The 27,681-nt window shown below is 43.0% G+C and overlaps 1 protein-coding gene across 4 annotated transcripts in view; it reads right to left on the bottom strand.

Moving 5' to 3' along the window:
* Nucleotides 1-4,233: 4,233 nt before the first annotated feature.
* MON2 (MON2 regulator of endosome-to-Golgi trafficking) overlaps nt 4,234-27,681 on the bottom strand; it is a 184,974-nt gene continuing 161,526 nt past the window's right edge. For 3 of the 4 annotated variants that reach the window (XM_085894252.1, XM_085894254.1, XM_085894255.1), the window contains 7 exons: nt 14,513-14,641; nt 13,905-14,095; nt 12,337-12,397; nt 11,575-11,698; nt 7,128-7,338; nt 6,694-6,776; nt 4,234-6,512 (listed from right to left, as the gene is read on the bottom strand). In XM_085894252.1, coding sequence (XP_085750378.1) covers nt 6,349-6,512; nt 6,694-6,776; nt 7,128-7,338; nt 11,575-11,698; nt 12,337-12,397; nt 13,905-14,095; nt 14,513-14,641 — 963 coding nt within the window. In that variant the 3' untranslated portion in view covers nt 4,234-6,348. The remainder of the gene's footprint in view (nt 6,513-6,693; nt 6,777-7,127; nt 7,339-11,574; nt 11,699-12,336; nt 12,398-13,904; nt 14,096-14,512; nt 14,642-27,681) is intronic. The other variant, XM_085894253.1, reaches the window with a different exon arrangement.

Raw genomic sequence — 27,681 nt, 5'->3', positions numbered from 1 at the left:
GGAGTCTCATGAGTGGAGGAGGCCAAAGGGCTGACCATGTGCCTCATGGTTACAGCAGGTTGAACAGCATCTCAGGATGAGGATGGGCCAGGCATCTGCTTCGGGGATGGCCAGATGGAGGCCCTTGGAGTACAGCCGGAAAGTGGACACAGCAACACGCTGCTCTGGTGTGGTAAACATACCTGACCTGACCTTTTGGATGGATGAACGGACAGACAGACACCGTGAATTTTGAGGGTTTTCGTAAAAAAACTGAAGAATGCGGAAATGGACGTTGCTGAAATTTGGAACATATTACCTTGACGTTCAAAGGATTTACTTCTGAAATTTGAAATTTCCTCCAGTGGAAGCTGAGAAACAAATTTTCAGTCCCCGTGTTAAAGTTGCTTACAGAGAAACCGTCCCGTATGAAGGGAGGGGCTTTTTGCACCTCCCTTGTTGAAAGAACAGATTGCCCTTCAGATGAAAGTTAATCGAGAGCTTATGAAAAGTTTAATTTTGCTTTTTTCTTCTGAATGCATTTTATTGTGTGTGGTGGTAGTACTGCAGCTTAGCTGCCAGAGTAGCTATCATTTCTTGAAGTGTGACTGTTGCTGATGCAGTGCCCCTCCACCAGTACACATACTGGAACTGGTACTCATTTCGTTGACCTTGGAAGGATGACAGGCTGAGTCAACCCCCTGGTGTATTAATTCAGCGGTGGACGGGGCTTGAGCACAGGACCCAAGGATCCCAAGCCACCATCCTACCCACTGAGGGACCAGGCTACTAGAGGGTTTAAAAAAAATTATTATATCAAGTCACAGGAGAATTATACTATATTTTATGCATTGAACAAGAAAATGAAAATCAACAAACCCAATCTCTGTGTGAACTTCCTGGGAGTCAGTCCTGTCTGGTAAATTAATTCAGCAGCAGACGAGGCTTGAACTCAGGACCCGAGGATCCCAGGCCACCACCCTAACCACTGAGCCAACACTAGGCTACTTGAGGGTTAAAAAAAAATTATTATATCAAGTCACCAGAGAATCAAACAAGAAAATGAAAATCTACAAACCAATCTGTCTGTGTGAACTTCCCGGCAGTCAGTCCTGTCTGCTGTATTAATTCAGCGGCAGACGGGGCTTGAACTCAGGACCCAAGGATCCCAAGCCACCACTGAGCCAACACCAGGCTGTTGCAATTTATTGATTTATTATTGCTAATAAGATTACATCTTACAAGTAAAATACACCCGAGCAGGTTTGTCAGTCAGCTCAGATACAAAACTTGATTGAACCGAGTGTTAATCAATCTTTGTGACTCTGGTAAATGAAAACAGAATTCAAATTTAACTTAAAATAAACGCGTGAGGCCGCTCGAACCAAAAATCTCCATCTTCGCGGAATCATTCCCAACATCATTATACAATTTTCAAACCCGTGTTTATGGCTGTGAAATAAATACTCTAAGTGTGTACATTTAATGGCTGTTTCCAGGACAGAGCTGGACCCCAACTAAAAAGGACCCTTGAACCACCGAGAAGCTCAATCACTCACTGCCTGCACGTCTGGCGGCGTCACGTGACCAGCCAGCTCACCATCGGACGAAATGCCCGAACAAAATCTTAAAACGTCCATTTTTCACCGGAATTATTTTAGATACTTGTAGAGCACATCCCCAAACCATCTAAAATATAAACATTAATCTCACAGACACGACGAATAAGCAGTCCCTCAGGAGGACAGGTTAGGAGGTGAAGCAATGAACGGAAAGCATGTGGTGTCCCTACCAGAGTGTCACTGTTATTTGAATTGAATACATTTTCCTCATGAAAAGTGTGTTTCTGAGCGGATTTGCACGAAAATTATCTTCATTAAATGTGTCGCAACACCAGAAGGTCCTAAAAGTGGAAACAGAAATCAACCAGAACTTCAGACAGCCTCGTTATATGGCATTGAAATGGATGGAAGCCCATGGAAGCTTCCCCTCGCTGCAATGCATTCCACACAGATCGAAGATATAAACATTCAATTTTTACAAAACGTGATGCAACCGAGAGTTAACCAACCTTAGCGACGATGAAAAGTGAAAACAGAATTTAAATTGAACTTAAAATAACCGCGCGAAGCTGTGTTGAAGTCGGCGGACCTCGTGTTGCCAAATAAATAGGGCCAGACAACAGAGGTAACGAGAAACGAGTCACTCATTATCGCCATCTGATGTTTCCTTATAAGCCATTTGACCAATCGTTCATTTTGCACTTGACCCTGTAACGTTGACCCCGAGGCGAAAATGTGAAAAAGGACTCAGACGATCTATAGAGAGCAACTAGTATTATCATCGTGTCAAGTTAGAACTCAACCGGCCGAGACGTCTCGGAGGAGATAGAAAAATAAAAATTGTTGACGGTCGGATGGATCTGAGTACATAAAATGGTTATATTAGGTCAGTGAGCTGACCGAATAAACAGAAGTCCTGCGCTATAAATTTATGGAAATGAAAGTATTGTTACGGATCTGGAAACCATATGCATTCAAATGTACAGATGTCCCAAGAGCCAGTTATTCCATTAAGTACATGCGAGACCTTCCTTTTGTCTGGTAGGAGAATCAAAGGTGTGCATTGCAATGTCCTTTTAGGTAGGTTATTACATCCAACAAACAAACCGACAACACCACTGAACAAGCGCTTCACTCGCCTAACCGGCAACTGGCTGTCCGAGGCAGAATCTCTGGCAGTTCCTTCTTGGCTTCGACAAACTTTGTAACCTCTTTTTGACGAGTATGGGGACGCATGGAGTGGGGGCGGGGTTTTCACCGGCATGGCCAAAATCCCACCCAGAAAGGGCGGACCCATGGGAGCCCCGTCCAATCAGGGCAGACAGTCTGTTCCACCGAGCCCTCCTCAACGAGAGTTCTGTGGAGAGGAGTCTCGGGAGTTCTGAGGGGGTACAATCATTGGTTCTGAGCAAGTCTCTTGGAGGAGGAACGAGTTATTTTGGAGGAGCAAGTTGGTTGGTGTGCACTCTACACTTTGCTGGCGTTCGTGGAGTTTTCCTGGGTCCCGTCCGCGGCCCTGATCTCTGCCCTGGGACTCCGACTTCCCCGCTCGGTTTCCTCCACGGGCACGAGCCCCACGCGTGTGACTGTGGGCCGAGCCGCACGACCAATAGCAGCTGCCGCACTGCGGAGCAATCCCTCCCTTCAACGTGCAGGTACCCACGTGAACTGCGACCCCCAGCTCGTCTCTTCCTCTCTGGCTGTGGGGATCTTTCAATAAATCGTCTCAGTGTGTGGGTCCGTCTTATAAGTAGAACTGTTAAGTGTTTTCCATCATTGTAAATTCTTGCTTGCATATCCACGATAAGTCTTGCCCTGTGTCTTTTTTATTTATGAATAAAACAATTGTACAAATGTTCCCAGTTCGTTTCCGTCCTTTCTTGCATTGGTCCAGCATGGTTCGGATCAGAGTTTAGGCGGGTTTTTATACCCGATAATCTGCTCATCCTTGCCGGCACACCTTTGGCAGTTCCGCTCGACTGCACCCGATCCGGAGTTGGTAGTCGGTAGTTGGAACTCTACAGCAGTCAGTAGTGACCCGGTTCGAGCAAGACGTGCCGAGGGTGTGGTTCCCCGGTAGTCGAAATCACGTAGTTAATGAGGTAAATTAGCTCCAGACAAAAAGACCTTACGCTACGAGGGTGAGATATTGGCGTCCACGGTCGGTTCAGCGACCCGCCGGCTTATAGAGTTATCCGAGAGCGACGGCCTACAATTCCGGGGAGTCGTGTGGAGACGACGTAAGCTTCCCCACCTCGTGGTCGTTCTCGCCACTGACCCCCGACCCGCAACAGCATCAACAATACCTGATGAAGAAAGTCAGATTTGAAGTAAATCTGATGCAAAATTCAGACTTGTTTCTTGTTTTCAGGATTTATCAGAAAAACATGTGATTTTGAATATAAACATAATGGCTTCAAAAATCTCACCAGTTTCAGAAGACAGGTAAGCAGAGCGAAGAAGATTCCAGTATCCCAACTGACCCTGACCAAGAAAATGTTGGCCTTTGGATCCCACGCACCCTGTAGTTATTCCGATTTCCTTGTGGGCAATCCTCGTTACATCAACCGGTGCTCATCTTCAGAAACATTCCTCGACAGATGCTGCACAATCCGCTGGCAATTTTGTTCAAACATGAGAACAGGTTAGCCATGTCCAGGCAATGACTGTATTGTGCAATTTAACTAAAAGGGTCTTTCAGAATCCTTTAATTACAAATGTGCAGACATCATGGTTCTGTTCTTTTTACTTTTCATCGTCATGTACATGAAAAATGCATCATTCCTGCAGTTAAGTGCACGACTTCTTCTTAAATTTATCCTGAACCAATTTTGGAAATATAAATTCAGTTCCAACCTTCCCAAAATTTCTGGATACATTAACGGAAACATTTTTGTACTCCAGCTCACCTTTGAACGACAGCTCATAAAATTACTGCCCAATCAATTTCTGCAAGCCCACAATATAGAAACAAGAATCTGAACTTATTTTTAATTTTTTTTTTCCAAATAAGGGTAAAAGGCGTGGAGTGCATGTAGGATCGGAAGACATTTGTTGAAGTTAGGGGTGGAAACGTTGAGCAGGTGATTGCTCATGTTTCGGCCTGCTGTTTACCTGGACTATTTCAACGCATATGTCGATTAATTTGTGCATAACACCAGACTACCAGCCATCTTCGTGACGTTACTACACGACACATTTTAAAGCAAAGGCTTCGTAAAATCGAAACATTGTTGGCACTTTGGATATCAACAGCCAAAGCCCCCAATAACCCTCAAGGATTTACCTTCACAAACAAATCTGGATATCTCTTCGAGCAACCTCATCCTCATGCCATTACTCGCACCGTGGATAGTTCTAGGACTCCCGGATGCTCGGCATCAACAGAAAAACTAAAAGAATAACAAAACATCGATTATTCCTCTTTTACCATTTCAAAAGAATTTTCCAATAGAAAAAAAGGGGCTTCAACAGAATTTTGATTTTAGTTTTGCATCGCTTAAATGTTTAAATATCTGAGTTGAGTTACCAACAGTGAGTTTTAGTATCAATCAGGAAGTCTAAACACAAGCATCTTCGTCCTGTTACAGCAAGAATCGATGGATTTCATAAATTGACAGTTCATCTGAGAATTTCTCAGCATAGACAAAACCAAAGAAACAATTGCTAATGTGTAGAGTTGTGCCTTCTTACAAGAGGAAATTGCATTAATAGTGTTCGGAGTGTAATTAAAATGATGATGAAATTACAACAGAAAAGTAGCATTTCAGAACTTAACACATCATAATACACAATTTAGACGGTATTTAAAGTATAATAAACTCAGTATTAAGTGACCATTGTCAAAGGGAAACAGCAAAAGGAATACAAATAAAGTAAACTTTGCAATGCAGACAGTCTGATTTTGGAAAATAAATTTTTGAAGAAGAAGATTCCTTTGGGTTACTTATTTCAAAGCGAGTTTTCTTTGAACGAGACAAAACAAACGTGTTGAGCATTAAATGTCAGGGATGAAGCACTGATGGTATTGGATGGCAAAGAAAAGAAAGCTGTTGTGGCAGGTGAAGCTTTCCTTGTCTGAAAGAGGGGTTTGAGCACCTGCTGGGCTGAGCCCTGGCTCCGATCTTTCATTCACAGAGTCCGCATATGCGAGCATCATTTCAAACTTGGATTCCACATTTTTCATAAACACTTCCCATCATATAAAACATATAAAATAATTAACAAATCGTTTTCAGCAACCAATCAACACCAGCCCGTTGGGATAGTTTTGTACAAGTCCCATTCGGCACGTCGGAACACTGGCAGAGCAAAGTCCTTGTGTAGACGGACAATCATGGCAAAGTCTCTTAAAAACCTCACGGTGACGTTCCTTTGTCAATCAAACAGCAAATTGCAGATCTGTGAAATGCTCAGCTTACCACCGAACTTCTTTCAAATCGCCACACATCACTTACATGGATGGCACAGTACAAAGGAAAAAAAATGGACAAGCAACGGCCTTCAAATCAAAAGCAAAAGTTACACAACATTGTTCAACTGCCAGGATGTAAAAAAAAAAAAAGAGGCTCAAGATCATCGACTACCAAGTGTGGGGTCTGTGCTGGGTGAATTGCAAGCCTTCTGGTTTGTTTCAGAATGTGTCATCACCATCCACTACAGTGTTGTGACAAACCAAACTTCCTCCACTGCTGTCGCTCTCGGGCATGATTTGCATTTGCTCGTGACCGATTAGACCGGAGAGAAACAAACTGCCCACAGGATTTGGTGCTATCCTCGGACAAGTTGAGGCATGCACACCAGGCAGTCAGGCAGTACCATTGTGCAGGAATGCAGGTGGTGGAGTTAGGAGGTCCTGGAAAGGCAGCAAAGCCTGTTGCAAAGCAAGGCACACTTCAGGGCAGATACAGGGCACACAGGCCACCAAGCTGGGATACAGGCCCAGAATCTGCTCCCACATTGACACGTCCACTGTGCCACACAGGAAGAGGCGACAATAACGGTAGATAACAAATGAGCAAAAGCAAACAAGCAAACAAAAAAATTGCACATCAAAACACTTTTTGTAAAAACCTGTTATCAGTTACAACTGCTGAATTAAAGATGAGACGATTGCCTCAAAATTAGCATCACGTGTTCAAGGGACATTCACCATTCTCTGCTGGAGTCTTCTTCAAGGACTCCATTAGTGTACCAGTGGCTTTGAGAACAAAGACGACCTCAGTGATTCGTTGCCTAAGCAGAAAATAAAGACAAACTTACATTATTCCACCTGACCCCAAATCCTAAAAAAAGACATTTCAAAACCCCCATGATCAAAAGTATCAGAGACAACAGCCAAAAAAAAGCTGGTATATCCAGGGAAAGTTGCAAAAATAAAATAAAATAATTAAAAAAAACATTGCCACAAACAATTTTGCTTCTTTCATTTACACATTCAAATTCATGCAGTGAAATGATGCATACACAAGAAAAACCAACTGTATGAGCAATAGTCGTCATTTTATCCAATGGAGCAGCATGTGAAGAGACAGAAGATAAAGGAAATAGTAAAGTGAGTCAGAAATGCAATCGATAAACCCAGACCTCGGAAGTGGGCAAGAACCACTAAGCCTTTCATCCTCCACGTAAGCGGCGAGCAGCTGTTGTGCACGCTGCAGGAGGGCGGTGAGAGCCATGCGCGAGATGTATCCTTCGGCTGCACAGGTGGCTCTTCCACCGAACGAGAACTGCAGCAGCGTCTCAAAGCACACTTTGGAGAACTCTTCGCGCAATCGGTATCCCACTTCCGCTTCTGCTGCACATCACGCATTTGCTGCCTGTAACACTGACTGTATGGTATACTTGTGGCAAGGTATAACTACTTCTTCTTAAGTCGGCTCTTAGGCCTAAGGTGTAACGACAGCAACAATCATGCATAACATGGCTGGCAGGATGGCCCAGAGGGATGCACACTCGTCTTTCAGCTATCTCGCCTAGGTTGGAATCCCGTCCCAGCAATAAACCAGCATCCTGGTGTTTTACAGACAGGGTGATTTTTCAGTTTTACAGACAGGCACTGTCCCTCGGATGGACGTTATACTGGACATCCCATCTGCCAGCATTAGTTGGTGGATGTTAAATATTCCGAGGGTGAGCCTTCACGAAAAGTTAGTGAGCTATCGCCAACACAACAATAAGCATTTTAAAGGCCATTTTCCCTGCTACAGCGAGTGTTCGACTTGCAAGCCCCATGACAATCTTCTCCACTTTGCCCTATTTTCTGCATCTCCCCTCGTTTACCCACATTTCTTCTTCCACCACTTTTAGCCAAGTCTTTCTCGGTCTTCCCCATCCTCTACTGCCTTCTACATTCATTTCTGTCACTCTTCTTACTCAGTCACTTTCATCCTTCCTCAACATATGACCCAACCATCTCAACCTGTTTATCTTCACAACATCCATCACAGACTCTATTCCCATCATCTTCCACAATGTCTGTCTGTCTCTGTCTCTTTCATTCTGCACATCCACCCTTTCCAACCTTCATTGCTGCTCGATGTTGATGACCCATGTCTCGCTCCCATAAATCATAGCACTTCTCACACATGGAGCATACACCTTTCCCTTCAACTTCAACAACACTCCCTCCTTGTCAGCACGCCACTCAGTTTCCGAAACTTCTTCCATGCACATCTCACTCCAACAACCGTCGCCGAGTCTGATCCACCTTCTCCATTCAGCATGTCTCCAAGGTATCAAAATGTTTTCACACCTTCCAACTTCATTCCATCTCCAAGATCCAACTCAACATTTCCTCCATCTGCAACTCCCTCTATGCACACCTTACACTTGGATGTGGCTACCACACTGGTTAATGACCCTCTCACACCACTACATTTTTGATGAATCTACTCAACGCACATTGTACATTGAATAGAGCTCACTCCGACACCCTTCCTGCACACAGCACACAGCCACTTCCCAGGTTTTCCCACATCACCACATGTTTTACCACTTACCATCACCTTCATCTTTCCGATTATTCACCTTCAAACCTTTTGCCTCCAGACATTCCTTCCACTTATTCATCTTCTGCTTCAATCCATCCCTACACTACCCAATTAACACCAAACCATCTGCAGACAACTCCCACGGTAAACCCTCCTTTACCCCCCAAGCCAGCACCTCCATCACAACTACAAATAGTAGTGGACTTCATACCGACCCTTGATGCACTCCCACCTTCACCTCAAACTCACCACTGTTCCTGCCCTTTGTTCTTACAGCTGTGCGTGCTCTCTTGTACATTACCATCACCACTCTGATCAACCATTCCTCCACTCCTAACTTCTTCAATGCCCATGTCACTACTTCATGTGGAACCCTTTCAAATGCTTTCACCAAATCAACAAACCCCAAAAACAACTTCTTCCTCTTCTCCATGTACTTCTGCAACTGCCTTCCAATAAAAATCACATATCTCGTTCCTCTTCCTGGCATAAATCCAAACTGTATTTTGTCAATATTCACTTTCTTGCATATCCTCTTCTCCAACACCCTTTCCAATACCTTAATTCCATGCTCCAGTAACTTTATCACTCTCTACAAACCACAGTCCAGAGGGTCACCTTTCCCCTTGTACAAAAGGACGAGGGTACTCACTTCCCAATCCACTGGAATGCGGCCTTCTTTCACCACCAGGTTACAGCTCTCTGTCATTCTCTTCACACCCCAACTTCCCTCTGCCTTCAGCATATCTCCACCACAACTCCCGTCGGCCCTCCTGCTTTTCTACTCTTCATTGCTCTTATCGCTTCAATTTCCTTCTCAGTTATCTTCTTTGCCAGTCCTAAAATTGGGTTGCTCTCTATGTTGTCATCCCATTCATTCTCTACATTCAACAGCCTTTCCATATATCTCTTCCATCTTCCTTTAATTCCATCTGGGTCCACAACAATTTGTCCCACTTCATCCTTCAAGCCTCACCCCCGTCATATCGCACCTCTCTTTCGCTATCTGCTTTGCAATCCCAAATACCGCTCTCTGACCCTCTTCCGAATCCAAACGTTCTCCGAGCATTTTCCTATGTGCTTCCTTCGCCTTTGTTACCTTTCTTTGCAGCCTTCTTGGCTGCCTTCTAACTTTCATACACAGCCGCCTCTGCCACTGTACCATTCGCCTTCTGCCACTCCTTGAATTTCTTCCTCTTCTCGTCAATCCTCTTTCCAACTTCATCATCCCCCCACCATGTTTCCAAGTGCCTCGGTGGTCCTTTTGTCCATCCACATCTCACCAAGTACTCTCAACAGATCATCTTTCATTGACATCCAACCACTTCCAAGCTCAACCACATCATCCTCTACCATTCTCCACCTCTCTCTTAATGCCTCCTTCAGTCACCTCTTTCAACCTCCACACCTTCATCCTCGGTTGGTACTTCACCCGCTGAGCTCTCCTTGCACCTTTCATCCTTATGTCACAGACAACCAAGTGGTGCTGTGAAGCAGCCTCCTCTGTCAAGATCACCTTTGTGTCTCAGAGGTTCCACCTATCTCACCTATGCACCATCAGGTAGTCAACAATTGTTGTTGACCCACCTGATGTATATGTAACAAGCTTATAATCCACTTTCTGGAATTGAGTATTACAAATCAACACACCAGCTCCATCAGCAAACGACAAAATCTTTTCACCTTCTCCATTCCTTACACCATATCCGTAACCCCCCATGGACTCCCTCATAACCATCTGTACTCCTTCCCACATGTCCATTCAAGTCTCCTCCTTCCACAACTTCCTCATCTTTCACATTCTCCATCAACTTCTCTATCGCACACCAGAACATGCTCTTCTCTTCATCGCTTCGACCGACCTGCGGGGCATATACCGAGAAGACGTTCACTCAGAGCTTTCCGATCACGAGTCTCACAATCATCAACCTTTCACTCACTCTAGTCACACTCACCACACTGTCTCCAAACTCCTCAAAAAACAGGACACTAACACCATGCACGCCTTCCGTACACTCTTTCCACACAAATTTGTACTTCTGTCCCTGCCTACCCTTCACCATTCCCGCACCACTTCCCTTCCATCTCGTCAAATATCGTTGACTCTTCTACTGACCAATACTTTTACTACTTCTCCTGATCTCCCTGTTATTGTCCCCCGATCTCCACGTGAGGCATGAGACATTTGGTCGTCATGAATGGAGAAATTTCTTCCCTTGCTTCAATCGGGTTCCCCACCTTGATTTTTGAAGAGAGGGGGTGAGGACCCCCACAGGGTACTTTGGGCTGTACCCTGCCCAAAAAGAATTGTACTCATCATGGTTCCCTTTTTGAGGCAATGTTTTATGGCCGGATGTCCTTCCTCACGCCAACCCTTTCAATCGCCTCTTACAACAAGCAGGGGTGCGGTGTACCTATTCTAAACCGGGGAACACATCGCCAGCACCCTGAACAAATTCCAAATTCCTGCTCTAACTTACCTTAAAATAATTGGTAGGTTGAATTCAATGACTAAATATGCAAATCCTCTTCAAATTTCAAGTCAATCGGATAAAAATTGAGGATTTTAGAAATTTGACTAAGTTGTGATAGGCTGAATGAAAATTTAGGCACGATGGGCTGAATTGCCTCCACCTGTGTTAGATTTCCTTGTTGAGCTTTGGTCTATGTTGACCTCAAAAACAATAGGCTTATTGCTTATGACGAACTCTACCATGTGAAGTTTTGTGAAGATGGGTTTAAAATTGTGACCAGAAGGTGATTGACAAACAAATTAACACACAGACAGACAGGCAGACAGGCAGAATAATGCACAAGATCAATCAATAAACTTGAAAAATCTTAGATTTTACAAGTATCAAACAGACAAATAAAAAGCCAGACAGGGGGTGAAAACATAACCTCCGTCCACCTTAGGCGACTGAGGTAACAAGTCTCATCACAAAATAAAAAACAAAAAGAAAGGTTTTTGGAAAACAACTTATTGAAGGTGCAAAGACCAAACAAGATGAAGAACATTAAGGAAAGCAATGAAGACAAACCTGTGAAGGATGCAGACTGAGAATGGATAGAACCACGATTGAGCAGGCTCATTATCTGGTTCACAAATTCCTTGGGCAGAAAGTGTGCGTGCGACAATATGTCAGAGCCAATGAGTTGCACCACCTGAAAAAGAAGGAAGAGCACAAAAAGTTTAAATCGATCAATCTGCCGAAATACAAACAGGTAGAACTCGGAAAATAACTGGAGAGTCGAACACCTTAGCCTGAAAAAGATAACACCTTACCCCACACAGTCTTGAGAAAAAGAGGACATGAGTGGAGTCTGCGAGCAGCAAATTTGATTGTTCGAGATGATGTAAAATCTGGTTCTATTTTATTCAAGCACAATATTGTTAAACTAAAGGGTTTGAAAAGTGCCACAAAGGCGATTTGTGTACTACAGTGTTCACGTATATAATTCCATTAAAATAAAATAAATATTTTAAAGGTCAAAAATAAATAAATAAAACCTTTTTGGAGAGTTTAATGCAGCTTCTTTTACACCACCTTATTTAACAGGTTACATTAGTGATTTGTGCCTCAATCATAGTTCCTCAATCATAAACTGATGTTTGCAGACAGACAGACAGACAGATGAAGTGACCCCGCTTTTAACCCCCCTCCCCCTGAAGTGACCCCAATCGCTTAACCCTGCTTTTCACTTTGTGTGCATGGGGTAAAAATCCAAGCACAGCTGTACTGTACAAGCAGAGATTCATACTTTTACATTTCTGGATCAACCAATGTAAGTTTTCCCCTCACCTGCACATCAATGTTCTCATTCTCTTGGAATTCTTGCAGAGACATGTTTTCTGGTGGAAGGCTGGTTAAAAAAAACAAAAAAACATATTACTTTGCCTCGATTTTAGGCATATGACACATTGCCTGTACACATACATACACATGGGTTTTGGCTAAGCTCACATGGCTATCTTCCGGATTATAATCCGGTGATTGAAGATTCAAATCCAATCTCGGATGAACATGGGAGAGCAAAAGCACCGAGAGTATTCCTTGCTATGGAGCTGCTTCAGCAGCACCATGATGGATCAGAAACCTGCCTGAGGGTTAATGTTTAGCCGGGAAAATATTTGTGTCTTATCATGAATGTGATGTCTTCCATGGTGTATGGAAACTCATGACAAAGCAAAGGATGACAAAGGGTGGAAGGATGATGTGAATAATATGTGGCAGAGGTAACAAGTGGACAAGAGACAGGTACAAACAATACTACAGGTAGACAAAGTAGACCGAGTCATGGATAAGACAAATGGAAGCAGCATGGTGGACAATATGAATAAAGATGGATTGGACAGACCCAGCGAGGTAGTTCCATTCCACTGACAAAGAAAAGGACTTGGGGTGGAGGGAGGGGGGCAATGGAAACAAGGCAAGCAGATTGCTTAGATTTGGAAGAGGATAACAAGGGATGGGTTACTGTATGAAGGTGTACAACCTGGTAAGACTTTGGAAAGGGAAGAACAGGAGGGACCAGAGTAGCCACAAGGCAGTGGAGAACAAATGATGTGATCAACCTGTCCACAATGGAAAGTCCTGTGCCTCAGACTCATCCTGACAGATATCAATTATCCTAAAAGCATTACACTCCACTGCCATCGAAAGGTGCAAAATTGAATGTGCTGCACAAATAAACCTGTATACTGTTTGCAGCTGATAAACAACAAGAAAATATTTACTTATGTATGCCAAAGCAAAATCTGGCCTTCAAGGCTAGTTAGGATTGTGTTCAGCCCATTAAGGTCAAGGTGACTGGTTTTGTATCCTTTCCAAACGAAAAGGCAAGGAAGTCTCCGCAAACTGCCTTTCATTTGGTGAGGGACTGTTCAGCACAAGGTGGTCATTGTTGGAAAAATGGTACAGAGGACTGTGTTTATGGAGTGCAGAGATGAGAGCATGTCATTTGAGCAACACACAGCTTTAGTGTTTGGAGGAAATTCCCAAGCGAGTCAGAGAGAGGATCCCGAATGCCAATGGTGAAGAGAACTAGAACGCCATATAGTATGGCATCCCGTACTGAAATGATCTGTGGCATAACAGATTATGTTAAAAAGAAACGCTGAATATGAAAACGTGGTCTACCTTGGAGATATTGAAGACAACCAAGTATTGTAATGTGATGTAGAGCTTTTCACCACACACAAATTAAATACAAATTCCAATTAAAAAATTTTAAATCTTGCAATTTCAGAAAATTATTTTAAGCACTTTCTCACTCAACAACAAAAATAACAAAACAAAGCTGATTTCACATTGAAATCCCATTTACCAATCCTGAAACCAGCCCATCACATTCCACACCAAAGAGATACCAGGCGGGGAAGAGGAAGTCACGGAAAGTCCCAGCTAGTTCAGGCCACATCAAGTCGAACCGTGCAGAGGTCGTATGCTGCCTAGCAACGGGCAGACCCACGGACAAGACCGATAGTAAAGATGAGACTGCAAGGCGCCAAGTGGACTCCGAGGGGCAGCCGTAACGCAGCCCGAGTGGCAACCGCAATGTCTGATGGGTGAGAAGTACATTAACTACTAAAGAGAATTGTAAACGGCCAACACAACCATTTTTTCTTACTGGTTTGTGGTTATAGAGGGGTCAGTTTCTATTTTTTTTTCTTCCAAAACAGTTATCTCAGTCTTATACATCTACTACACCAAAGAGAAAGGTAAGATAAGATGCCACTACTTTGACACCAATTATGAGGACAATAAGACAACAATGGAAAAATCTACACAATATGCAAGGTTTGAACCTGGTATCCCAGCATCATGGGGTATGTGGTGAAATGAAAACGCCAAACAGACCAATCCAAAAGCACTCAGCGCTCGCTCAGCTTTACCACCAACAGCACATCTCAAAATACAGAACATAAGCACACGTGTATCCATTATAAAAGAAACAATTCATTCCTTTGTGGCTCACCTTCACAATCTTCTCCAATACCATATCATTGACCACTGCCTTGTGACAGGCAGCCTTCTGGTAAAGCTCCACAACAACTCGCAATGCCGTTTCAGCAAATGGGACGTAGTTCATGACAACCCATTCAGCCTGCAAGCAACCAACAACACAGCACAGAGGAATGAGTTAGGACTTCCAAAGAGCAATGATAATCAGCCAACAAAAAGGGTTTTTTTTTTTGCAGGTTGCAAAAAGGTTGCAGAAAATCCTCCATCAGGATTTCTTCAATCCCCAAACCATAAAATGGTAGGACTTGTGAGCACAAGGCTGTGATCGGTGCACTGGGACGGAACGAGGTATTAAATGGCTGCATGGCAAGGCATATTATCCATCCATCCATTGGGACCATACTCTGTGCAGAGCGTTGGTGCTGCTTAACCCTCTAGAGCCCACGAAATGTTCTGGGTAAACAAAAAAATAACCCCTGGGGCTCTAGAGGGTTAAGCAGTCTCCTTGGCTATTGGGCACAATCCTGGATGGGTTGCCACTGACACAGTATACTGGCATGCTGGCACTCATTTTGCTGACCTCGGAAGGATGACAGGTTGAGTTAAGCCCACCTGGTATTAATTCAACAGTTGAGTGGGGTTTGAACTCAGGACCCTCGGACCCCAACCCGCCACCCGAACCATTAAGCCAACACCAGGCATCAGGCATATTATGCAATGTCAATAAAACTGTCTAATGGCTTTTTGTGGGATAGTGCATAAATAAAGAATGAAAAGTGTTTAAAGGCCAAACATGGGTTTGTTATCTAAGTAAATAATGCAAAAGTAAAGTAAAGACATTGAAAGTTCAAATTTGCAACATTATATATTATGAGACTTGGACACTGCCACTTGGAAGCCACAGATGTACATGCGGATTCATTGAAAACTAGAGTAATTCGACTGCGCGCAGTCGACGGGTATGCCTCCGCTCTCCCGCACAAACACTTGAGTATTAACATATTTGACCCTTGACCTTTATCATATCTGGGCCAAAATCTAATCAGTTAATTGCCCTTTCTAACTTTACCTTGTACCAAGTTTGATGAAATTCTGTCCAACTTGAGTTTGGGCATAAACAGTAAAATTTCAGTTTGACCTTTATCACATCTGGCCCAAAATCTAATCACTTAATTGCCCCGTCTTACTTTACCTTTTTACCAAGTTTGATGAAATTCTACAATTTGCTTCTTGAGTTATCATGTAAACGAAAATCCAGACGGACGGACAACCCGGAAACATAATGCCTCCGGCACCCTTGGTGCGGAGGCATAAAAACAAAGACAGGAAGCAGAGACAGGAGCTGGACAGGTAGGATCATCCTAAAGTCTGAGCACTTTCCACTATGGTCATGGATGCAGAGGATAATGAAGATGATTTTCCATTCTGTCATCAGCTTCAACACGTTTTTTTAATTTTATTTTAAATAAGTACAAGGGTCTCGTCTCGTCGAAGAGCTAAACGACAATAAGTAGTAGCTTTACAAGCTACCAAAGGGTGTGTGAGGAGGGGGTTGGTGTTGAAGGAGGTTAATGACAAAGGGCAATAGGTTTACAAACCACCAAAGAATGCGGGATAAGAGGGGATGGTGGATAGACACAATAAGGAAAGGAAGAATAACAAAAACGAGAAACAATGGCCCAGACAGGAAGAGTATGGGAAAGAATCAATATGTGTAGAAGAGATTGTGAATGGACACGGGAAAGTACATGAGGTAGTGATTAGAACATTGACCGAAAGTGAATAATCATCACTTTTTTTTTCATTCTTTATTTGTTACAACATCTAAACAAGACAGGGTGATTTAAGAATGTGTGTGCCGTCCCTCGAACAGACGTTAAACGGGTGTCCTGTCCGCCGGAATTAGTTGGTGGATGTCAAAGATCCCACGGTGTTCTTCGTGGAGAGTTGGCAAACTATCTCTGGCTAATGAACAAATCAAAAAGTTCCTGAACTAACTACTGCTGGGAAGGCAATGGCAAACCACACAACATAACCCTTGCCAAGAAACTGCTTTGGCAGCCTCGGTGCTCTGCAAAGCGCAATGGTACATCAGTATCAGAATATACATTCTTCTTCTTGCGTATGGCAGCTTAGCTGCTGGGGTAACTATCATTTCTTGGAAGCGCGACTATGTCGCTGATGCAGTGCACCTCCACCAGTACACACTGGTACTCATTTTGCCGACCTCGGAAGGATGACAGGCTGAGTCAAGTCCCTGGTGTATTAATTCAGCGGCCAATGGGGCTTGAACTCAGGACCCGAGGATCCCAAGCCAGCACCAGGCTCAAATATACATTTTATGACATTCATTACACAGCTCGAAAGATGAAATTTCATGAATCACAATCAGGCACTCCCAGCAGTAGTCCGGGCAGGAATGTGGGATTTTCCACAATAACCACAAACCACCAAGAAACAGGTGTTCCTTGGAAAGGGTAATGTTGGGTGGTAGTTTTGTATTTTAAATTAATTTTCTGAAATTTGTAGAATTTGTTTTTCACCTGGAAGTTGTGGGTTATGATGTGTAAATAAAGGTGGAAAAAGACTGGCTAAATGCAATTTAATTACAGGCTACAAGGCAACAAAAATATACCATCAGAGATGGAGAATCCCCCGCCTTTGAAAAATAATTGAAATCAGATAAGCGGTTTTCCATTTATTACAAAAAAACATTTTTTTCAAGATGGCCGCCCCAGTCGGCCATCTTGGATTCGGCCACGCCCCAAATCAATAGGGTTCTTCCTTTTCAGGTGGTACATGTGTGACCCAAATTTCAAATCGATATGGCGAACAGTTTATGAGTTAAATGTTGACGCCCAGCCAGCCAGACGACTGCCCCAGTCGGCCATCTTGGATCCGGCCACGCCCAAAATCAATGGGGTTCTTCCTTTTCAGGTGGTACATGTGTGACCCAAATTTCAAATCGATATGGTGAACAGTTTATGAGTTATTGCACTCACAGCTATAAATGTTGACGCCCAGCCAGCCAGCCGGACTGACAGCCGGACGGACGACCCCGGTGATAAGAATATCCCCCTTCCGCCACGCGGCGGGGGATAAAAAGGAAAATTTTGAAATAGTGGGGCAGATAACAGCAATTTTTGAGAGGAATCGTGCAAATGATGATACAAGCATCAAATTTGGCACATTTGTTCTCCAGGGGATTCTAATCAAATCTGCCTGATTGGACATTTGAAAATCCAAATTTTGAAAAATTTGAAAAAATAAAAAAAACTTCTAAAAAGTCAAGATCAGGAATCAATGTTGGATGCTGGCTGATATTGGTGAATGTTTCAGAAACATCATCAAAGATGTTCCAAGTCTGCCATGCAGTTTTCTTCCCTTTACCGCGGAAGGCAGACACGACGTCACATCCAGTAAACGCATGGAAGTATGGGATCCCTCTAGCTTTCTCAGGCCCGATTGCAGAAACTACCTCATGGACTGGAATCTATCGTGCCTTGGCTCCTTGGCCAAAGGCAATCCACATGTTCTCAAGACCTAGTTCCTGTAAGGATGGCAGTACAGATATTGCTATGACTAGTACGTCCGTGTCATTAGCCTCAATGATAATGGACTTGCTACCATCCGTCGTTGCATCCCTGGCGTATACAAATATTCGAGTGTCAGCTTCTTCATGACAACATGGAGACACAGCATCCAGTGACTTCCTTGTGTTGCTAATGGCATCTTCTCCTTTTGTGTCAATGACTGTGCTTGTCGTCTGTGCTTCACACATCTTTTCCGCAAGAAGGTGAAACAGCTCAGTCTTGTTGCTGTCATCTCGAAGAAAGCTTCTCCAGTTACTTGGGGTCTTACTGGTTCCTGTCACTCTTCTTCTGATTCCTTGCCGCCTTTTCGACCTTGCCTTGGACTTCAGACTTAAATTCTTGTACACATCAAACACTACGTACGCTAAACATTACCTCAACGCGTTTCGACTTATGAGTAACTTACAAGTAACGTGTGTCGACGTGTGTCAACGATCGCGTAACGTGCCTACAACTTATGGCCAGCAGTATGCGGAACATGTGAGTCATACACTGGCATACGTCGAAAAATATCAAGCATGGAAAATTTGTCTAACAGCTCGGCGTACTATGACGTATGCCAGCGTACTCTTAACGTATACAAGCTTACCAATAACGTATTCGACGTGTGCCAGCGTTTTAGCCAAATTTTTCAGACGTCAGGCGCGACAGGGCCTTAAGCGATAAACTGCCAGAGGTTAAAAAAAAAGTTTAGGTGACCAAAAACTGAAAAATAATGCAAATTTCAGAGTTGTTAAAAAAGGCCCTTTTTAGGGAACAAGTAATGGGTTAGCAACTGCAGCTGTTCTGCAGCAATGGAAGTAAATTAAGCCTTGAAAGTTGATGCAAACAATTCCTAAAGGTGTCCCAACTTTTGTTGATTAGTTACAAACCCTCTGTCTGTATAAAAGCAGTGTTGGAACAGACTGTGTTGCTACACCCTCTGAAGCATTATTTGGACAATATTTCACTGCAGGAAGTAGTATATTGCTATCATAATGGCGAGAAAAAGACAATTAACAAAGGAAGATAGACAGACCATTATAACCGTTAAAAGTGTAGGTGTTTCCTTTCGAGAAATTGCAAAGTAAGCCAAGGTGTCAGTGAGTACAGTTTCCTACACCATCAAAAGGCACTTGGAAACTGGAGGAAACTCTGACAGGAAGAGGTATGGCAGACCCAAAGCCACAACACAATCAGAAGACAAGTTTCTGAGAGTCAACAGCTTGCGTGATAGATGGCTCACAGGACACCAGCTTCAAGCACAGCTCAACCCTGGTCGATGTAAGGAAGTCTCATTTTTTTCAACTGTGAAGAGAAGACTTCAAGCTGTATTAAAGGCCCAGTCACACCTTGACGTTTTAGCCAGGAATGGCAACGTATAAAAATCCACGTTAAACGTTGGCGTACGCTGAAGTTTTGAGTTTTTTTTTAAGTTTTGGTCGTATTCATAACGTGTTGGTCGTATGCACAACGTATTAGTAACGGGCACAGAACGTTTCGTTGTGTTAAAGATAACATACCAACGAATGCTTAGCCTGTTGTCAGCGTTCACAACCTATGCCCAACGATAGTTTAACTTAGTCATAGTGCGCTGCACGTATCGCCGACGAACTCGTGGCGTTCTCTGTTAAAAACCTGCCACACGCAGATTTAAATCATAACCGCCTGAAAATTGGAAGTGTCAACATCACAGTCACACCTTGACGATTTAGCCAGCGTATGCCGACCTATGAAAAATGTGTCTAAAACGCTGGCACACGTCAAATACGGTATGGGTAAGTTGTGTATACGTTAGGAGCACGATGAAAAACAATGAAGTACGCTGGCATATTACGTGGTACGTCTAGTACGTCGTGAAATTTCAAGCATGCTGAAAATTTTACGACGTACTCGACGTATGGCTCACAAGTTCCGCATACGCTGGCATAAGTTCTCGGCACGCTCCGCAATCGTTTAGACACGTCGGTCACACGTTACTTGTAAGTTACTCATAAGTCGAAACACGTCGAGGTAATGTTTAGCATACCCGAAACTTAATTTTTAACCTACGAGTAACGTGCTTTGAACCTATTAGTAGCGTGCTTTGGACCAATGAGTAGCGTGCTTTGAACCTATGTGTAACGTATCTCAAACGCACATTGGCGTATGTAGACGAATTTGATTGACGTCTTCCGGACGACCACAGAACTTACTGAACGTGTTTCTAACTTACAGCTACCGTATAATGGCGTATTGGCAGCGTTTAGGGGAATTGGTATATACAAATGGGCTTCACAAGAGGAACCCGTCAGTGTTCCAGACTCCATGTTGAGTAGATGTCAATGTCAGTAGCAGTGGCAGTAGCAGTAGTTCGAGAGAATTGTGATGTCGATGTTAGTAGTAGTAGTAGTATTAGTAGTAGCAGCAGTAGTAGTTCGAGAGAATTTAGTGATGTCGATGTTAGTAGTAGTAGTAGTAGTTCGAGAGAATTTAGCGATGTCGATGTTATTAGTAGTAGTAGTTCGAGAGAATTTAGTGATGTCGATGTTGGTAGTAGTAGTAGTAGTAGTAGTAGTAGTAGTAGTAGTATTAGTTCGAGAGAATTTAGTGATGTCGATGTTATTAGTAGTAGTAGTTCGAGAGAATTTACTGGTCGATGTCGGTAGTAGTAGTAGTAGTAGTAGTAGTTGTTTCAAGTAACGTGTTGCAAAGCGTGAACAACGTTCGTGTAGCGTGCTTACAAAACGTTACTCATAGGTTAGAAATAAGTTTCGGGTACGCTAAACATTACCTCAATGTGTTTCGACTTATGAGTAACTTACAAGTAACGTGTTTCAACGTGTGTCAACGATCGCATAACGTGCCTACAACTTATGGCCAGCATAGCGGAACGTGTGAGTCATACGCCGGCATACGTCGTAAAATTTCAAGCATGAAAAAATTCGAGGACAACCCAAAAGTTCAACGTTTAAAGCCAGCGTACTACCACTTATGGCAGTGTTTTTCAGCGTGGTCTTAACAGATACAAAACATACCCATAACGTATTCGACGTGTACCAGCGTTTTACACAAATTTTCCAAAAATCGGCATAAGCTGGCTAAAACGTCAAGGTGTGACTGGGCCTTAAGAAAGGTCGAGTGGCATTAAGAAAGCTATTGCTAAGATGGCAAAATAAGAAAAAGAGGCTTGCCTGGGCCATGAAGCACCGCCAGTGGACTACTGAAAACTGGAAGAAGGTCTTATGGACCGAAGAAGGTCTTATATGAATCAAAATTTGAAATCTTCAGTTCATCACGCATGGTTTTTGTATGCCATCGAGTCGGCGAAAGGATGGTTCCTCAGTGGTTGACACCAACTGTCAAACATGGAGGAGGAAGTGTGTTGATCTGGGGCTCTTTTGCTGGATCCAGAGTCGGCGACTTGCACAGAGTGACTGGCACCCTGAACCAAAAGGGCTACCACAGCATTTTGCAGCACCATGCAATACCCTCTGGTCTACGCCTAGTTGGTCAGGGGTTCATCCTACAGCAAGATAACGACCCATAACATACCTTCCAGGCTATGTCAGAACTACCTCAAAATAAAAGAACAAGACGGTAGGCTTCAAATCATGGAATGGCCAGCACAGTCTCCAGACTTAACCCCCATCGAGCTGTTTGGGATGAACTGGACAGAAGGGTGAAGGCAAAGCAACCTCTATGTGCAACACATTTGTGGGAGGTTCTGCAACAGTGTTGGGAAAAACTTTCTCAACAATTTTTGATTTCCATCGTGGAAAGAATGCCACGAGTATGATCGGCTGTTTTATCTGCAAAAGGTGGCTACTTTGACGAGTCAAAATTTAGATTAAATTTTGTTCAACAAAACGATTCCATGATTTCTTTTTATCTGCAATTGTTTATTTATTCTATGCTTTAATTTCAGAGTACATTGAAACATTAAACTGCTTAAATTTTAGTAAAAACTGGAAAAATGGGATTGTTCTAAAACTTTAGACTGGTGGAGTATATATATATATATATATATATATATATATATATATATATATATATATATATATATATATATATATATATATATATATATATATATATATATATACACACATGTTCAAATAGATCATTATTCAAAGAAAGATGGAGGGTGGTTTCACATGATCATTTGTTGTGATCTTCCCTACCTTGTTTACATACTTTTTGGAGTAACATCCCTCCATCCTTTTGCATTTCAAAAAAAGTTTTCATTACTCATTTTAGAAATACGATATACTGTCGGATCCCGCTATTCGCAGGGGATATGTTTCTGAAAAATGCCGCGAATGTCCGAGCATTGTTTTGGGGTTTTTTTTAAATGTGAAAAAAAAATTGTCCAGAGAGGGCCCTGATCTCATGTATGATATTGAGGGCCTCCACCCATTGTTGGAAGAGTAGAAGCAGCATGTCCAAGGTAGAGTGACCAGGTCTGAATCAAAAGTGATGATCTGAGATGAGGCTGTTGCAGAAAAGGAATGATTTTCTGTCAACTGAGATGACTGGAAATACAGTAAGCTAATTGGGCTGTAGTTGGGGATCCGTTTTTGCACGTTTTTATGTAATGCTTTGATGTTGGCTGATTTCTAATTTCCCAGGTGCATACGAGAGACCAGTCCTGAAGTGTTTAAAAAAAACATGATGATGATAATAATAATAACAAGTCTGAAGAGGACGATGGTTCACGAGCGGTATTTGACGATGTAGATTGTTTCAGAAGTCAAGGATGAGACAATGTGATAATGTTTGACCAAGTTATAAAAATGATCAACATGATGTGGTACGAGTGACAGGTTATTAGCTGCAAAATGTCGAAAACCCGGTTTCTTTCAACAACTTAAAAAAATTTGACCTTTGCATAACCTTTAAAGGTCACAAAACAATGTTGTGGACATTAAAATAAGGAAACAGGCAGGATACGTGCTAGAGCTTATTGGAGTTAGTTCATCGAAGAAGGTCGAAAACCCGGTTCGATTCCCACAACTTTGAAAATTTGACCTTTGTGAACTTTAAAGGCTATATGGCATTTCGCACTCCTCGGATTATCCATACTTTGATGAAATCAGCGTAAAAACAAACTTGAAGGGGGCGCCACAGGCAAGGTGTTTGAGATAGAGCAAAATGGTTTCAAGACTTGAGGTGGGGAATGACCTCAAATTATGCATTAAAAAATATTGTCATCCGAGCTCTCAAAGTTTGGGCGGTCGAATTATTTTGTCAAAATTCGAAATTTTCTAAGTTCATGACCTTGTGACGAAGATGAAAAATCGAGCTCCGTGGGGCTATGCAGGTGCCATTGGGCTAACCAAATACCAAAACCCCTGCCAGATTCGACAAACCCCTCGGAGAAGATGGATTTTTATGTCAAAATTCACAATTTTCTAAGTTCGTGACCTTGTGACGAAAATGAAACAAAATCGAGCTCCATGGGGCTATGCAGGTGCCATTGGGCTAACCAAATACTGAAAACCCTGGCGGATTCGACAAACCCCCGAGGAGAAGATGCAAATTGAAATCGGCTACCCCCTAAAAACTCGTTTTTTGGGCGTGGCTCCACCCTTAATGGGTGCACCACGCCCATTCTCAGGAAAACACAACTAAATCATGATATAAACCTCCCACCAAATGTTATCAGGATCGGATCAAAACCCACGGAGCTATGCTCGGGACAGACAGACAGACAAGCCGGAAGGCGGACATGGGTAGTCGACTCCCCAATAGAACCTGATGCGATGGACCTGTTCGATGGGGAATGACCTGAGGATTAAGCACAAGAAAATTAATGATTCTCGCTTCAAGGGTTAATGCTGCAGATTGTTTTTTCGTTAAAATACCCCACATTTAGAGGTTTTTCGGCCGTTGCTAGGCAACGGAGGGGTCCATAGCAACGTTCTTTCTCACACATAACGAGGACATACCGTGAACCTACCATACCAGTTTCATGTCTATCTGACTCATAGTCTCTGAGATATAACGAACTTCGTTTTTTTATTGTTTTCGACCAGGGTTCATTCAAAGTTTATCTTCTCCGACAGTTTTCATAGGATCCGGCTGGAAGTTTTTGACAATATAGCTGAATGTACTGCCCACAGTCGCTTGTGGCCCGATTTTTGAAAAAATAATTTTTTTTTATGATTTTTCAAAAAATTCAAAGTCCAGTTGCTGGGCAACGATGGTGTCCATAGCAACGGTTCTCATTTGCACACAACTAGGTCATGGTATGAACCTTCCAACCAAGTTTCATCGAAATCGCCATTGTATTAACGGAGCACTGGATCGAACAGAGGGAGAGACAAACATATCGACGGAAAAAGTGACAATAAGGGAAGAACAAATTTCAAAAAAAAAAAATTTCCGACGAGATCGACAACCAAACAGACAAGCCGGTAGGCGGACATGGGTAGTCGACTACCCAATAGAACCTGACCCGATGGGCCTATTCGATGGGGGAATGACCTGAGGATTAAGCACAAGAAAATTCATGATTCTCGCTTCAAGCGTTAATGCTGCAGATTGTTTTTTCGTTAAAATACCCCAACATTTTGAGGTTTTTCGGCTGTTGCTAGGCAACGGAGGGGTCCATCGCAACGGTTCTTTCTCACACATAACTAGGACATACCATGAACCTACCATACCAGTTTCATGTATATCTGACTCATAGTCTCTGAGATATAACGAACTTCGTTTTTTTATTGTTTCGACCAGGGTTCATTCAAAGTCAATCTTCTCCGTCAGTTTTCATAGGATCCGGCTGGAAATTTTGGACAATATGGCTGAATGTACTACCCACAGTCGCTCGTGGCCCGATTTTTGATTTTCGAAAAAATAAGTTTTTTTACGATTTTTCAAAAATTTCAGTCCCGTTGCTCGTCAATGGTGGTGTCCATAGCAACGGTTCTCATTTGCACACAACTAGGTCATGGTATGAACCTTCCAACCAAGTTTCATCGAAATCGCCATTGTATTAACGGAGCAATGGACCGAACAGAGGGACAGACAGACAGACAGACAAACAGACAAACATATCGACGTAAATACTGATAATAAGGGTAGAACAAATTTCAAAAAAAAAAATTTTGAATTTTTTTTTTGGGTTTTTTCGACTGGATCGACTACCCAACAGACACACAACAATAACGAATATAGTGGTCACTTATTTTTTAGTGAACCAAAAACACGAATACACGAAGCACGAATGTAGAAGCAGGTCACCCTTTATGATCCATGAATACGCAGGTTCTGCGAATAGCGGAGTCAAACAGCATATATATGTTCTACTACCAGTTTACAAATGTTGTAGTACATACGTTATATAGACGATATAACATTCTCAGTAGTACGTACTTTATAAAAGTATGTGTGGGTTGTTTCTGTCACCGGCTCCCTAATAATATTCCATTAACCACACCCATATAGGTCTGATTGGGCAAATGTGTATAGCGGCCACACCCCCATCAGGGTGCTTGGCAGTTGTAGTCCCGCCCACCCGTCCCTTCCTATTCCTTTACAAAGGAATGCAGTTTTGTGTACTTTTCATGGAATCTTTTCAAGCGATTAAAATGTTGAAAGCAAAGCATGCTGCACCAAGTGCTCTGTCAGATACTCTGTAAAACTCTGTCAGATAGTACCATAATCATTGCCATTGAGAGAGGCATCTCAGAAATATGCCATCTGAAGATTATTAATTATTCTAAAAATAATAATAATTATGAACGAGATGATTATTTTTTTGGGTTTTGACCAATGTCGTTTTTTTGCCTTTTTTGCTTTTGCCATGATCTCGAGAACTGAAAAGTGATCCCTGCCTAGACAATCTGCTGAAAAATTTCTGGTGCTTTTCATGAGTTTTTTTTTTTTTTACCTTTTAATCAAACCGATTCAGAAGATTCTGAAAATATTATTCTTGATTTACAACCTAATGACAATGCAAACAAAGATCAACTGACAAATTTGTGATTGGATCTGTTTACCACCCAGGACAAGTGTGTATGTAAAGAAGAACTAAATCCAAATATAAATTTTTTACTGAAAAATAGTTACAATTCCCAATCTTAAAATATTGACCAATTTGTGGATAAATTTAGTAACATAGACCTGAAGAGCATTTTATCTCGTATACACTTTAATTTGAAAAGTCTCCAAAAGAATGTTGACTATTGTTGATTTTCTAAATCTTCTGAACTTTCAATTTAATGTTATTGGTGTTTCTGAGACCTGGCTTAAAAATACCAACACATTATTGCAAATATCACATTATTTATTCGTATGTAAAAGTAGATGCGAGAAGGGTGGTGAAGGAGTGGCAATGTATATCCAAAACACATTAGTATATTTTCAATGTGATGACCTAGTTCTAAATGCCACCTTAAGCGATTCATTATTCATTGAAATTGATCAAAAATAAGGAAACCACTACACAAGCAAAGCATTCACGACGTTATAATTAATCTATAACCCGCTCTTAACGAGGGAGCTGCGGTTACGGGTTTCGAGGGGAACCCTAGAGAGATAAACCTTAGGCCTGGACGACATGCACACAACATGCAGACAAGACACGGAGTACTTTGTGATGCCTCATGGACGAGGGGAAAGGTGTCGAAGGCACGAATGCGGCGAGTGACAAGCCTATGTCAACGGATTTGAGCGCCCAAGCTCGAGCACGCCGCGTGGCAATATGGCGGCGACATCCTTTTGTCGCGCCGTTCACGCACCAGCCTCGGCGCATCCAGCCCCCGTGAAGTTGACGGCACAGGAGAGGAAGATCTATGGTATGTTCCAGCTGGTTTCTCACAAGGTCCAGTATGCGAATCCAGGCCTGGCCTGCACAACAGACTAGGCCAAATGAGAGTGTTGGGCTCCACAGGCAGATCGATGGGATCACAAGAAGTGTCGAGCCGTGCAATGAGTAAGGACAGTCAGAGGCTCCGTGACTGGACTCAGGATGAACCTGTAGATGACCTCAGGCTGGATCCATAACCGAGGAGGAACAGCCGAGCAAACCACTCTTCACAAAGCTGATCCCCGACCGACCAAACCACTCTTCACGAAGCAGATCGCCAACCGACACTGGGCAGTTCCTCATACAGCAGATCGCAGACAGACCTCATGCAGTTCCTCTTGCCTTTCGGGGCGGGCCTTTCTCACGAAGCAGATCCCAGACTCACACAGCCGTCCCTTCCTTTGCTTTTCGGGGCCGGCCTTTTCGGACCGCCTCCGGGGACCCGTGATTGGTCCATCGCTCGAGTTTGCAGCCGTTCTCCGCCAATGGGTTTGTGACACGTCTCGTTGACTGACTGACTGTCAGAGCGCTGGGCGGGGACTGGTTCGGAGGGGAGAAGGAATAAGAAGATCAGCGCCTCTCGGTACACCACCACTGTATGAACACTGGACAGCCTGCTACACCTCCCGACACACATGTAACGTCCAATTACCGAACAACCTGGCTAAACATGCATTTAAGGGGGGATCTGGGCTGATCCTATATTTAATAACCCACTAAGGGCCCACCGTGAGCCGTGAGCCAGGAGACGCTGTGTTAAAAATGTCGCCTTGCCATGTGGTTTTTTGCCCGCTGCGATGAAAAATGCTTTTTGTGCCA

This window comes from Eptatretus burgeri, chromosome 9 (genome assembly GCF_056783735.1).
Source record: "Eptatretus burgeri isolate ZD-2024b chromosome 9, Ebu_testis_v1, whole genome shotgun sequence".
NCBI lineage: Eukaryota > Metazoa > Chordata > Myxini > Myxiniformes > Myxinidae > Eptatretus > Eptatretus burgeri.
This window is presented reverse-complemented; position numbering and strand designations above follow the sequence as displayed.